The 15,784-nt window shown below is 34.3% G+C and overlaps 1 protein-coding gene across 2 annotated transcripts in view; it reads right to left on the bottom strand.

The window, feature by feature from the left end:
* Nucleotides 1-1,727: 1,727 nt before the first annotated feature.
* The window catches only part of LOC134542564 (juvenile hormone esterase-like), a 39,459-nt gene continuing 25,402 nt past the window's right edge, over nucleotides 1,728-15,784 (bottom strand). The window contains exons 6-12 of one of the 2 annotated variants that reach the window (XM_063386933.1): nucleotides 8,242-8,447; nucleotides 7,616-7,778; nucleotides 5,545-5,723; nucleotides 4,440-4,590; nucleotides 4,120-4,246; nucleotides 2,329-2,454; nucleotides 1,728-2,070 (exon numbers count right to left, since the gene is read on the bottom strand). In XM_063386933.1, the coding sequence (XP_063243003.1) occupies nucleotides 2,037-2,070; nucleotides 2,329-2,454; nucleotides 4,120-4,246; nucleotides 4,440-4,590; nucleotides 5,545-5,723; nucleotides 7,616-7,778; nucleotides 8,242-8,447 (986 nt within the window). In that variant the 3' untranslated portion in view covers nucleotides 1,728-2,036. Of the gene's footprint in view, nucleotides 2,455-4,119; nucleotides 4,247-4,439; nucleotides 4,591-5,544; nucleotides 5,724-7,615; nucleotides 7,779-8,241; nucleotides 8,448-15,784 lie in introns of both variants that reach the window. The other variant, XM_063386932.1, reaches the window with a different exon arrangement.

Genomic DNA, 15,784 nt, shown 5'->3' with positions numbered 1-15,784 from the left:
AGTTCAGGATTCGAATTCGCAGAGAAACGTTTCTCGGATACACCATTCTGCTTGGAGATCCGCAAAATGTCGCCATGTTAGCTCTACGCATTCGTGGTTATCTTCCACATCATTGGGCTTAATCTTCGTAATAGAATGCACCATGAAGTTATTTTCGCTTATAAGCTTTGTCAATTATATCCATCCAATTGTAAGTTCTGTTAGCCGTGAAATGACACCATATCTTGGTGCGCAAAATTCCTTTAAACAACTCGACTATTGAAGTTTTGACATTACTAAATGAAGAGTAACGTGTCATGCCAAACTTCTTCATCAAAGCCTTGAACGTCACAGTGTAGAATTATTTGCCAAGATCTGTTTGCAGGTGTGACATTACATAAACGTCTCACAAAATATCGGCCATGTCTTTTGTTATGTCAGCCGACTTCTTCGATTTCACAGTCTGGCCCAAGCGAACTTGCTTTTCACGTCGATGCCCATCAACATGTACTAGAAGCCTTTGTTAATTCGGGAACAGGATCCACCTGAAATAAATAATCCAGTCAACGCACAAAACCTTGCATCTAAAGTGTTTCCATCTTGCAGGAGAGTGAAGTCTGCACGCGACTACAGTTCAACTCTTGTTATCAAGCCAACTTCCCGCAAGTCCTTCCTGTATGATGAATACCTATTTTATTGCGTATGAAAACATTCCTGCACTACACGAAGCAATAAGTAGTCTTAGGCCACCGGCTAGTTAGTTCGTGTCATCTTAATGCCCAAATTCCAAGTTCTGGCCACTTTCTAAATTTTTGAAACCTTCACTGCAAGTTCACTGCAGATATTAGCGAGAATGAATATGTTTCATTATTTTCGTCCTGATATATAACCTATATTACTTTCTATATTGTTATCACTTAAAAGAGCATGATTAATCTTTAGCAATTTTATTTTACTCTTTCATATCCTTTTGAGAATATAATTTAGATTCCCTGCAAAAAGCAATTCGTACACACCTGAAATCCCGTAAATTTTATAATCCTCTACAATTTTTTGTTTTATTTTTAAATGTTTATTTATTTAGCACTTAAGAAACATTTATATATTTAATTGTAAAACTCCATAGGTCGTGTCATTCGTCTGACTCCAGAAAGATATCAGGTATACCGAAAGAGAAATTTTTCGAACACAATTACTTCCTTGGACTTTTCTTTGCTGTTTAAGCATGTAAGATTTAACCTAAACTTTAATTGACGTGTTTCCAGCGTGTTCAAGTACTTGTGTTTGTTTGTTTATTTCTGGGGACATTCCTATGACAACCATTATCTAATATAAATAGCGCATGTTTAACATATATCAGGCTCCAAGATGAGATTGTTAAAGTCTTTCTTAGGTCAGTACATGTCTCATAGCCGTGCTGCAAAACTTGTTTCAGTTCACATTTTTTTAAAATTAATCTGCAGTCCTGCATGTCATGCAGTGTCTTGATCATTGTAAACCCCCTGTGAGTGAAATGTTGGCAGTAAGCAGATTCACAAAAAAAAAAAAAAAAAAACCCTCCCAACTCTAGCCTTTACTGTCGGTCTTTGCCAATTAAATTTATCCTTTTTTTCTTATCTGGATCTGCTTCGAGGCTTTGGGATTAATTATTTCCAGGACTCAGGTGCAAGAAGAGATGGGCTAGAGACATAGGATGTGAGATTAACTAGAACCACAGTGGATTAAGAGAGGTCAAAGAACAAAGATAATTTTTTTCCTTTATAATCACAAAATGTTTTTAGTTGTATTTCGAATATAATCAATTACATTCTGAAGTGTACAAAAAAAATTAATTGTGATGTAATCCTAATTATAGTAGGTAAAAGCTATCTACATAGCTACAACACGAGTTACTCGAACTCAAGTCTAGTCATCTAGAGTGGCGTATATCTTAACCCACATGGCGAATCTCTCCGCTTGCAACTTATCAAGGTCACTTGTGCTGAGAGCAGAGTCGATGTTCAGGTATGGCTTCTTGGAAGACGACACGATGTCCCACTGCGAGGCTTTGGGATTAATTATTTCCAGGACCCAGGTGCAAGAAGAGATGGGCTAGAGACATAGGATGTGAGATTAACTAGAACCACAGTGGATTAAGAGAGGTCAAAGAACAAAGATAATTTTTTTCCTTTATAATCACAAAATGTTTTTAGTTGTATTTCAAATATAATCAATTACATTCTGAAGTGTACAAAAAAATTAATTGTGATGTAATCCTAATTATAGTAGGTAAAAGCTATCTACATAGCTACAACACGAGTTACTCGAACTCAAGTCTAGTCATCTAGAGTGGCGTATATCTTAACCCACATGGCGAATCTCTCCGCTTGCAACTTATCAAGGTCACTTGTGCTGAGAGCAGAGTCGATGTTCAGGTATGGCTTCTTGGAAGACGACACGATGTCCCACTGCGAGGCGAAGCCCTCAGCCGGGTTCCTGGAAGGTCCCAAAATAAAAGTAAATGCATTAAGGGGGTGCCATCAATTTCAGGTCATATTTTATATTTATATTAATCACAGATAAACTTTTAGATTTATCCATTGTTTAACATTCACGAAATGAAAAAAATATATATACAGCGCATACATTTTGCGTAATTAGCTGCTGAAGTTACAATTTTTTAACGTTTTTGGGTTGTACAAATAAGGAGAATTTAATTTGTTGCAAAACTGAAACTTTTTAGGTTTAACTGCAATGCCACTGGCTACTTCATGATATGGTTTGATTTTCTATCACAAAAACTCATTTCATATTTCTACGCTGTCAAAATCGTAATAAATTTGAGAGTTTTGAAATGGCATGTAAAATTAATTAATAATTTTTTTGAAAGAAATTCAAACAATTTCTTGAAGTAGCCAGTGGCATTTTAGTTAAAAATAAAAAGTTTCAGTTCTGCAATAAATTAAATTCTCCTTATTTGTAGAACCCAAAAATGTTAAAAATGTAACTTTGTCAGCTAATTATGCAAAAAGTATGAGCTGTATATATTTTTTATTTCGTAAAAGTTAAACAATTGAAAAAGTCTACAAGTTTATCTGTAATTACTGTAAATATAAAATGTTGACCTGAAATGGGAGGCACCACCTTAAACATAATACCACTTTTTTTTTGTACTTTTGCCACATTTGTATTGATACAGTTTTATTAAATATCCTTGTGCTATGTTTGCGATAGTTTAATACCAGCCAAAACATGGATCTATTCAATTATCTTGAAAGTCCTGAAGTTTTCATATTGCAGAATTTTAAGTTCTTCACTTTAGTTTAACAGAAAAAAATTGAATTCTTCGTAATCACGAGCAAATGTTGCTGGATGATAACAAACTACACATTGTCAGCTGTACACCAATGCATGGTTTGTTCAGAGTTCCTAGAGGCAACCCATCATTGCATTATGCCTCCGCCTCGTCATCCACTTTCCCATCGCCAGCAACTCCAGGCTAGCCTGACACGACGTTCGTGATGCTGAGATAGGGCGGCAGGGTACTGCTGGCACAGTAGATGTACGTCCTATCGTATCTATGAGTGACATAGAGCCATTAATTATCAGCTGTCAACTGGAGTTCAGAAACCACGTCTGTGGTGTGTGAAGATAGGCACATGTCATAACATCCTCTACTTGGCTGAGATAACACAGAGATTGCTACAGAGAACTTTGGACTGTCAGAATTACTTATTAATTGATTGACATACTTATGTATTTACATTTAAGTGAACTTATTTAACTGTCGTGTTCTAAATAAATCCTATTTAATTTTTTGAAGTTTTGCTAACACATTTACATGCCAAGCTTTTCCACCGCCAATCAAAAGTTTTACATTTATTAACTTTCTTTGAATGATTATTGCAACGGGGAAAATTGATTTAGAACATTTTAATGGACATACGGACATACGCCATTAAATGGAGTTTATCAATAAAATGTTCTTAATTGAATAACTTATTAAAAGTTTAAGCACTAGTATTTTTCTATTTTTTTAAGTATATAAACTAAAAAAAAAATACTACAAATTTATCCACTCGGAAATACCAAACCAAGTTTAAACTTTTGCTAAGTTCATGAAGGTATGTAATAATGAATACAGGCTGGAAAGAAACTTACCCAGTTTTAGCGAAATTGGTCCACATGGTCGTCATCTGGTTAAGCACTGTCATTTCCGTGGAGTTAGATGCAAGTTGTAAGCCGTCAACTCCAAATAAGTATCCCAGATCGTCACCATGACTCGCCCCTATAAAGTGTTTATATTTGTTATTTTTGCTAAGTGTTCAGCCGAATAGTAATTACTTTCCAACGGTTCATTTAAGCAAGTATTCCGTTATCTTTAAAATAATTTCAAAATTCTCGTTAGTTAAATTTGGCATTGACTTTGATGCCATCAGTACAAAACATATCTTGACTTGAAGACAATCGTGAGTACAAACCTCTGAACGGGTAGTCGAATTGGAGTAGCTGCGAGAAGCTGAGTAGGCCCACGTAACTGAACCGGTACACATACAAAGGAGTGGTGTAGTTTCTGGTACGAATATTCACAGACCTCCGCACACCGCTCACGAAGTATGCATCTGAATACAACTGATGGAAAAAAAGAAACACTTAGCTGTATTCCATGAAACAATTGTCTACAGTACTCGGTATTTACATTTGCTTGATGCACACAAGTATCATTATTTAGTTAATAATTTGACAGGTTATCCCAAATACTATTTCCCCAAATACTATTTCCTGGTCGTATAAAGTAATATAATCGTAATATATTTACATTATTCATGTGTTACATCTTAGCTCTCAGAATACAACATTTGGTATGAGTTATTTCCTGACTGGAACGGAAGTTGCATGGAACGTAAATGTATTACCATGGTGCTGCAATCTGTGGCTGACGGGATGAATAAAAGTTCACAAAGCCAAAGGGAAACTTTATATCATTAACTGTTTAGTGTATTTAATAAGATGAGCAGTATTTTAATAAAATTCATTGTCGAAAATCAGGTACAAAACCAAAGATTAGTAGTTTTTCAACTTTTTTTTGCTTTTATCAGGGCCGTTTCATTATATAGTCTAAAATCTCGGTCTGCAAATGGGATTATTTTATAATAGGCGTAGTAGCTCCGGTAACAAATTTTAGTAGCGGCTGTGGAAATTACGTGCGATTCCCGACAAGAAATTTAGTTAAAAACACATTTCTTTTTTATACATTTATCACGATCGTCAATATTTTAAAGAATTCAACGTTTTCTTTTCAGTCAGATTTTCGTATTATAAGGGAAGTTGCATCATGAGAAAACATGAATTTTCTCGTTACCAAGGTTAGATGTTATACATCTCTGGCAAGTACTGAAAGACTAGTTCACATGATTTTTTATAGTTTGTGTTATTGACGCACATGTAAAGTCTTAACTAACTAGTAACGTTTTTTATACGATTTGTAAAAAGGAAAAAATAATTTAGCATAGTGATGATAGTAATAAAGAGATAATATAATATCCAGGTGACCAGAAGCCATCACATCGTGAAACTGTCACCCACACTGACTAACTCCTCTATGTTGTCCACAGTGGGAGTGACGTCACCGAAGTACATCTTCTTGATCTCGGCAGCCAGCGCCACCGACTGTGGCGATCCTAGCGGCAGATTCAGTTCGGGAGGCACAAACAGCTCCATGTCGTTCAACAGTTGCGTCCACAGACTGCTGTTGTGAACGAAGTCTGAAACACGTTTGTACTTGCGTTTCAGGCATTGTTTTACTGAAGAGATGGACTCTACATTACTTTAGAAATAATAGCTGTAATAGATTTTCTACAAAAATTAATAATAACTATAAATATCAATGATAGGCTATAAACTACATTTACACGCGTTTATCCATAATTACGTCCTTATGTATATGAATACTTAATCATTGGTATAAAAATAAATATAGTTAAAAAACTAAAGAAACATGCTTTTAAAGATTATCAAACGAAAAAGTAAAAAATAATTTTAAAATTTAATTTATGACAATTCTATATAAGCAATACTAGTATAAATGAGAAAAAAGCTTGAGGCGCTTTGTGCCATATTTTTTGTATATTAAGCGCCCCATGCTTTTTTCTCATTTATAATAGTATTGCTTATATACTATTGTCATAAATTAAATTTTAAAATTATTTTTTACTTTTTAGTTTGATAATCTTTAAAAGCATGTTTCTTTAGTTTTTTAAACTATATTTATTTTTAACTTTTTAGTTTGATATTCTTTAAAAGCATGTTTTTTTTAGTTTTTTAAACTAAATTTATGTATAAAGTAAAAAAGTTAGATGTATGGATATAATCTTAGAATTTACCGGGGAAAAAAAAGTTTTTTTTTTTCGGCGTGGCCGGGAGTAAAACCCACGTTCGCTGAATCCGAAAGCTCGCGCGCCTTAGACCGCTCGGCTAACGAACGAAATGAATTTAGTGGGACATTTTACAGTGATGAGACACTCACTCTTAGTCGAAAGAGTTACAGACGGACAGACAAACATACAGGTGAAGCTAATATAAAGCATGTAAAAAGGGTTAATTTTTTCATCTAATTGAATATTAATTGCATTTTAAAATTATTAATGGGAATACTGAAACCACGTGTCAGGTTGTTGTTGCAATTACTTAAGTTTTCGCGAACTTTCTCGACAGAACATTTATTTCGGGTGTGTACGGCGACGAGAGAATGATTTAAGAACAGTCATTTGAGGGCGGGGTAGAGAGTGGCCGACACTGGAGTCAGTCATGCTGTCCGACTACAAGTGATCTGCGAGACACATTCTGGTAACCCGCAAGATAATGACGCGTAGCTGTGATCCTATTTCTGAAAAAAAAAAAAATTGAAAATGCTCAGGTTTTGTTGCCTGTTGAATGTAACGCATAAACATGAAATCTCTTTTCGTTTCAATCAGTTAAAGCATGGGTGTTCGGCGAAGCATAAAAATGGAGTTTAAACAAATTCTAACTTTGCATGTTAAAGTAAATTTTACTTGAAGCTTATAATTAAAATTATTTAAAGCATCTTTATAGTTATTTTTTTATTGAAACTAAAGAAACTTAAAAGTAATATTTTTATTTATTTTAATATACATTTTTTTGTTAATATTTTAAAAGTACTTTTATAAGAATAGGTAACATATGGACGTGTGAAATATAGATGCAATTCATACTTTAGTGTCATCTTTTAACTTTTAAATAAGACTGAGTGTTCGTTAATTATGGAGTTTTCTTTCCAGCATACAGACCTCCATTCCCTGTAGAGGAAGATAATAATTTTAGTTTATTGTTACCTTACCGCCCTAATGTCTTTTAATTTCAAATCAGAGATGTTTCTGTCACCAGTCCCCTTCCTTGTGAGAGTGTCATTGTAATTTATAATTATTCTTTAATGGAAAATCTATTACAGCTACTATTATCTAAGTAATTTACAATCCCACCTCCGGTTGAGACACGTTAATTATGCTCTTGATTCAAGACTGATTTTATACATGCCCTACATTCTTGTTTATATGGGTAAATATGTGGTGTCATTGTGAACACGTAATAGACTTCATTTTATTATTTAATATAAAACTGTTCTGGTGATTATTCTTACTTTGGGCGAAGTACTTCCCCTCCGCCGAGTTGAACCCTGTGATGTAAGGCACGTGCTGATAGTTGCCGGACTTGAGGATGCTGAGGGGAGAATCAGGCAGGAAGGCTTCCTTGCCACTCTCTCTGGTGGGCATGAATGGTATGGTAATGCCCCCGAGGACATCCTACGAATGAAATATTGTTAGCGGGTAGTTTACTTTTGCAATAAGCAACATATCATGTTTAAAATGTGTCTCCTAGTTGGCCACATTAGGTTGTTTGGGGACCGTTAAAATAATTACGCATGTCTGGAAATCCAAACGATATCACCACAAGTGTTAAATGGTTATGATGACATACATCCAGTACATGTACTTGAGGATCTATCTTAGTCGTTAAGACTATTTCCGTAAGTATAATATGAACTTACCGGCGATGTTGAAGTAAACAGTACTAGACTTGTTCACTTTTACTTAAATAATGTAAGTTCGTATTTAAATAAATTTTTAATTGAATCACTTGATGTTTCAATTTATTTTGTGGCCTACAATTCAAGAATTTTGGTGGTATGGATTTGCAAGTAGGTATATGACTTGTATCTTACAGAAAATCATGTAAAGTACTTTTGTAGAATCAAGTATGTCTTACTTCAGTTAAAAGAGCGCTTTCTTGGGACTCGACAAGCTTGCTTGCAGACACGTTCTTGAGGAACGTCGACAAAGCATCTTCGTCGCCGGACGCGAAGCCGAGTACCTCTCCCAGCCTAAACGCCCGCTGTCTGGCCGGGCTGGGCTCGGTGTACGCCCATCTGTCGATGGCGCTGCCGCTCTGCGATATGGCGCGACGGAACAGACCTGGCCACAGACAAACACCAGAACAAGCTTCACTCTTGACGCAAGGATGTACTCTATCGGCTATGTTAATACATCCCGAGAAGCTTTTTCTGGGGTTTAAATGTGAAATGCTTATACAAATATTGCTTATAAATACGGCCCAGTTAGCCATCTGAAAAATCAAACCGATAGCAATTGGGCTCCGGTAACAGGGTCCAGGGTTAGGATTGAGAGGATCAATGGCCGACCGACCCACGGCGTCATGGCGACCATCATGGATGACCTTGACCTTGAACTATGACCTTTACCTTTGACTTTGATCTTGACCTTTGACCTTGAACTTTGCCATATTGACATCGAGCGCCCCATCCCAGAATGTTGAAATGGTTATTACGGCCACCATTTTGAAACTCCGTAATTATCATCTGATTTTAATGGGAATTTTTTTAAATTGATAAAAATATTTACTTAACAAAATTTTAATTAAAAGAACTTACATTTTGAAAATTGTCCGCCATCTTCAAATTCTGTATTTTTAACCGATTTTAAAAGGAAAATTTTTAAAATTAATAAAAATAAATAAAATTTTATTTAAACGGTACTTACGTCATGGGATCCTCGGTTCGAGCTTGGTGAGGACATCCTGACCTGTGTGGTGACAGCTGACAGACTGACTACCTCCTCACCCAAACATTTAGATGTATGCTTGCCTAATTAATATTTTTATATGCCTAACATAGCAGTATACATTTTATGAATATGTACATTGGTAAAATATATATGCTAAGAATATTGATGTTGTGCTATGCCTAGAATAGATATATGCTAAGTAAATTATTATGCAGGGCATATCCTTACTAATATTATAAATGCGAATGTGAGTTTGTTTGGTTGTTTTTTGTTATGTTCTCACGCGGAAACTACTCAACCGATCATCATGAAATTTTGTACGCATATTTTCAAGGGTATAGTAAAAGGCATAGAACACTTTTTATATATAAAAATATTTTTCAATATTTCAATAAGTAAATTAAATAATTCGCCAAACTAATATTGTAATACCGACGCTCAATTCACTATTCAATTTTTTTTCCTGTCATCACCAAGCAATACTTAAACTTTTTAAATTTTGTGGTTATGTGTCTTTATTTTCTTCGGTGATGGTTGTTTGGACTTTGATACTGAAGGTTATATTTTACTTTCAAGAGAATTTTGTAATTTAGTATAAAACGATGTGGATCTTATTACTCAAGTTTTCCCGGACTTGCAACCAAATTTGGATAGTGATCAGTGTTTGTGCGCCAGAGCAATATTGGTGCCAAAAAATTATATCGTTAATAAAATCAACACTTATATTTTAAAAGAGGTGCAAGGGGAAATGAAGGAGTATTTGTCAATAGATACATCATGGATACAGAGCAAAGCACTTCATATCCTGTGAAGTTTTTAAATTCACTTGAACTTTCGGGTGTACCCTCACATTAACTTCAAATGAAACTAAATGTACAAGTTATGCTTATGCGAAATCTAGATGCTCCTCGACAATGTAATGGAACGAGGCTTCAAATCAACAATTAGGGCAGAATAAACTTCGTGCCACTATTTCAACAGGTTTCGAATTCCAATTATCCCCACTGATTTACCGTTCCAATTCAAAGAGTTCAGTTTCCAATCAGGCTTAGTTTTGCTGTTACCATCAACAAAGTGCAAGGGAAAACATTGGAGGTAGCAGGGGTGCATTTGGAAAAGCCATGCTTTTCCCATGGCCAACTATGTGTAGCCTGTCTGTGTGTGTCCAATGCCCGAAATCTATACATATTTACACTGGATTCATCATAGGGAAAATATTTCTGCTCTGCCTTTTCGGTAGTCTTCGTATGTGATGTGGTGGGAGGAAGGTTGAGAAAGTCATTGGGGTCAAGGCAGGCGAGGATGAGCTGTAAAATCAACGGGTGGTCAGGGATTCGGGTTGGGGGGGGGGGGGGGGGGGTGGGTTGACAAGGTCTTACAATGGCTTAGGTAAAGTGGTTGAGGAATACCATGAAGAAGAAAAGGGGGGGGGGGGGGAAGGTCCTAATGTTTCTATTCCCTGCGCCAGATTGTAATTTTCTGTATCATCTTTAGTTACCGGTGCACAAAAAATAAATCTGTGAATCATTCAAAGCTTTCCATAAGGTATCTGTAATGCATTATGAAGTGATGAATGAAAAATTATCACATAAAATTTAAAAATTATATTCAAAATTAAAATAATGTCAAAACATTGTTTCATAACATATTATTTAGATTTAATACATTTGCAGACCTTTTATAATAGAAACGGGTACAACACTTCTCTTACAGGTATACTTAAAAATCGCCTACACAGTTGTGAAAGTAAAAAATGCATATAAATAGATAGGTATACAATTTTGTTGACTAAACTTTTTTAATAAAATCCATAACTAGTGAAAAAAAAATTGTGTACAATATTCAAACCATACACTTTACATAACATTAACACAATCTATAGTTGTTAAATTATGTGTTAAAGAATGTTTGTAAAAAAATATGTTATTAACTTTTATTAAAATACCAGACACTTTTTCATTTAACCAAATAAAAAAAAATCAATTATACTTATTTTGTAAACGTATTACCCTTTATTTTATTTGTTGAAAGATAAACATGAAACGGTAAATTATAAAACCATTACAGAATGGCAATTTTAACTCTTAAAAATATTAACATTATCAAACAACACTTTAAAATAAATATCGCGCGCTTTCACGGTCATGGCTTTGCCTTTGGGTTCCAGCCGCGTCACATTGTAAGTTATTTCGGCGTTGCGGAGTGCATTGCAGCCTCTATCTTTAGGGAAGCAGCAGCAGTCGTTTCTTACCTACTGACAGTAACAGCAAGTAGTAGGTTACTGACGAACAGTAGGTAGTAGGTTACTGAGAGTAACAGTAGGTAAGAAGCGACTTCTGCTGCTGCCCTGAAGATGGAGGCTGCAACGCACTCCGAAACGTCGGAAAGAACTTCCATTGTGACGCGGCTAGAACCCAGAAGACAAGAACATTTATTAAAATGTTTCTAATTGATTTGATTACTTAATGTATTTTAGTAAATTATTGCTTATTACCATAATGTTCCTGATTTGTTATGAAGTCGCTTGAAGTCTCGATTATAAATGACTCCGACATCTTATCATGTTTATCATCGGCCAAACATTATTACATTTGCAAGAGGAATTACCCCTCAAAATGTGCCAGCCAATTTCAAACTTACCATACATAGTTTATCAAATACAGACACAAATGCAGGCTTATTAGTACCTATAAATAAACACATGATCTTTATACAAGAATTCATTTCTCAATTATTGTTTTTATACATTCTAGATAAAATGGCTTCTTACATTAAGTTCTGGTTGAAATACACTCAGCCGAGTTCACCAATGCAGAATATATCCCCCTAAATGCTTGATACAAAAATAAAAATGTTAACACTGACATTGCAATTATCTTTTATTTAAATATAAATACGAATAATGTTAAAGGAATATATCGCACATATATATCGAATATTGGATTATTTCATATATACAATTTTAAGACTGAATCTCTCCCCACAAAATGCTGAAATAGCAAGTTAGAACACATCAAACGTATACTTATTGCAAAATGAAACCTTTCTTACAAGCAGGAACACTTTCCCAAAATGTACATGTTAATAATTTATGCAAAACTTGATACAACGATTTTATCTTTAGTGAAATTCTATCACATGCAATATAGTAAGCACATAACTAATAAGTTACACTATCGCACTGAAAATGTATGTATGTAGTTAAGAACTGAACAATGCATAAAACGACATACCCAAAAACAATACAGCAATATCATGCGTTTGTACTAAAGTATCAAATGCAAACGTCTTGTAAAGTTCAGGTGAGTGTAACATGTGGTATATTTATAATGACTTACATGAGACGATTTCATTATGAATGGTGATAAATCAAATTTAAAAACACAAATTTCTTCTTGTCTTCTTTGATTCGGATTCATCATTGTTGGCAATAGCTTGTACACTTTTATTTCTTCTGGAATTTGATGGTTTCTTGACACTAAGTTTGTGTTGTCTTGCAGAAAATTCGTTCATAGCCTTTGTAATATAGTCAGTATCTCGTATGGGCAACAACCGCGGTCATCGCGGGTCTACAAGTTCTGGCAGCATACAGTTTAAGTAAAACTTTGTCAATTGCTGATCCATTTGATCCTTCCAGAACAGATCATCTCTGTTAATATTTGTGGTTTTAATTCCATTTGGAGTCCAGAGCCCGAAGATGCAGTAATTACGCCTTGTCACATGAAGTTGCCCTTGAACTTGGTAAAAAAAATGGTGATTCTTATTAATGTCTGTTACAGTTTTTTTTTGTCTCGAGATATGTTCCAAAATGTGCATTTCCTTTTAAGAATTAACTCATCAGGACTTAGAACTTCTGGCTTTACTCCAGAATATGGACATTTTACTTCCACAATACCATCTCTTTCAATCAGTCCATCTGGACTGGCCTCTAGAAATTGTATTTCTTCATCACCAAACAGTCCACATGCCTTTACTTGTACATCACAAGTCTCTTCCAGCTTTTTCACTGCCTCTTTTTCGTGATCTCTACCCGATATCATAGCATCTGTATCGAAATCCTCATACAACAATGTAGCCACAAATTTTTGGCATGAAGTATGTGGTTTACGCCTACAAATAGTGCCAAAATTAGAAGCTGTCAACAATTTTCTCCTAGTTTATTTCCACAGGCCGCACTCCCTTTGTAAAAGGGTACCATTCTGCAGTTCTGATCTTCAAATGTAGATGGTAAGGATTTTAAAAATCCTTCCTTAGCTAGGTTGTAACCTTCGTAAGTCATGTCTGGCTTTTGAGATTGGGCACTTTCAAAGGGAAACCTTGAGGATTTAGAGCTGTAGGTGGTAATCTTGCTCACATACTGGGTTATTAACATTTTGAGATTACAAGTGAATATAATGTCATATGTTGAGCGGACATAGGACTGAATTGTATATTTAGTTGTGAAGCCCTTTCATAGCAAACATTATATAAAAGCTATATTCAAGTTGAAATCTGTTAAATATGCTTTAATGGTATTAAAATGACATTAATTTGTGTAGCATAGGGTAGTAACATGTTATTATTATTGGTTACTATAAGATATGGATGGACGCTGTGATAGTGTGAGTATGCGGAATTCCCCCGACCTCATATAAATATTTACTACACCTTCACGGTAGTACTGAAATAAGCTAAATGAGTCTATTTTCAGGTACATAGCGCATCTATTACATTGATTTATAAGTTCTTTATTTATATAAAGTTCTTCGAATATTCCACGTTTTCCATGTTTTTCTTGATGATGGACACAATGATTCAGCCACTTTGAAATAATTTTTTCTGTGTTTTGTTTTCAGATAGAATTCCTGAATAACTTTTCATTGAAAACCAAATTTTTTTAACAGCCATTTGCTCTGATTTTTGTAATTACTCCCAACATAGATATTGGTGGAAAGTGTGTCTCATATTGTACATGTACACATGAGCATGTGTGTGTTCTCTATCTCTCTCTCTAAAGCTATCAAGTGTACATAATAGCAAAATAATAAATGTCAGCTGATATAATTTAAATTAATTATTTTTATATAGATGTGTGTAAATAATGGTATTGTATTAACTTATAACAGTGGTAATATCTGAAATTATTTTTACTAGCAAAATTATACTAGGTTGCAAATATGATGGTATTAACTTGTGCTATACATATACATTTTTATAAGTATGATATGCGAACAACAAAAGAACACACATGTGTACAACCATAGAAACATATTATTAATTTTTAGTAATACAGTATCAGGCCCATTATAGTTGCACAGCTAATTTTTATAATTGATACGTTTCTGTATTTGTGTTTTACTGTGTTTACACGTAATACCGAGTACACACGCGTTAACATAAAATTATTGTGGTAAATGCAGTAATATCTATATGCAACTGTTTATATCACTCTAACGTATGACAGTTCGATTTATCTTGTAAATAAGGTTTGTAGTTATTTTGAGCATTTAATTTAATATGAATTAATTTTGCTACCCTCGGCTATTAATCTCATGGATGAACATGAAAATCAGTGTCTCTAGTTCTGCTGGTTTGCTACGAGTTACGAAAAAATAATGTGAAAAATATACTTTTTCCAATGTACCTTAATAATGTTTTCATTTAAGTCAATAGTAATAATGATAATAATGAACTAAAGACATGAACACATATTTTAGTCTTCTGGTCTCTTAATTAACAAGTCACTTTCATGGCATCCAAAAAGCCTCCTTTGAAATTCCAGGCTTACCTCATGAAAATGCAGATTGTAGAAACTTCACAATTCTGACTAATATAACATCAGACATCTACCTGAATAATAATAATACTCGAGCTTCCGAATTATCAACATCGTAATATCAAAATAATATGTCTTGCTGAACTACTCCTGAATTTATTGCAAATACATCAATATTGTGTGCACTAACCAAACTAGACCAGGTCATTTTTATGAAGTTCCTTTTCTTCTGCACATTCAAATTAAGTTAGCTTTCCAACAACGCGGTATTGTGACGTCATTCTCTGAATAGATTTTCTCATGCATACTTGCAAAACTGGATGAAAAAATAGCCGTTATTAAAATAACAGATTAAATGACTTAATCATAACATACCACATTTTCAAATAACATTTCCAATTGAAATGAGTGCCAAACAAAAACAATAAAATGTTAAATATGAATAACTATTACTATGTTTAATGGTAAATCAATGTAACAAGGCGTTTACTAATTTAATGTTCCTATTATCTGTTTTATGAATCACATAATGTTTTATTTAAATTTTTGATAAATATGAAATATTTGCATTCAGGCCATGTTTTCATACTGATCTGTACGTCTACCCCGAACAGTACCTTAAATAAGAAAGAATTATTCATATCGTTTGTAAGAAGTATTAAATATTTCTAACATTAAAATTAACAAACTGATATATGTATGTATGAATAATTCTATGAGAGTGTATTTTAGTAAACTATGTTGTGAAAGAGATCTAATAATTTAATGTAGGCTAGTATTCCAAGACACAAAAATAAGGGTTCAGGTGTTGAATCTGCTACATCTGTACCCCAGCTTTATTCCTTATGCACATTGCCACTCCAGAACCCTTAGATAGGACACAGTCAGTCCCTTATTTTCAGGGGACGGATTTTGGTGTCCTATCCATGACATAATGTTGCACAAACTTCTGCGCAATCGCAGAGCTCACTTT

The sequence above is a fragment of the Bacillus rossius genome, assembly GCF_032445375.1.
Source record: "Bacillus rossius redtenbacheri isolate Brsri chromosome 9 unlocalized genomic scaffold, Brsri_v3 Brsri_v3_scf9_1, whole genome shotgun sequence".
Lineage (NCBI taxonomy): Eukaryota > Metazoa > Arthropoda > Insecta > Phasmatodea > Bacillidae > Bacillus > Bacillus rossius.
Note: the sequence above shows the minus strand (reverse complement) of the source record. Positions and strands in the feature narration are given on the sequence as shown.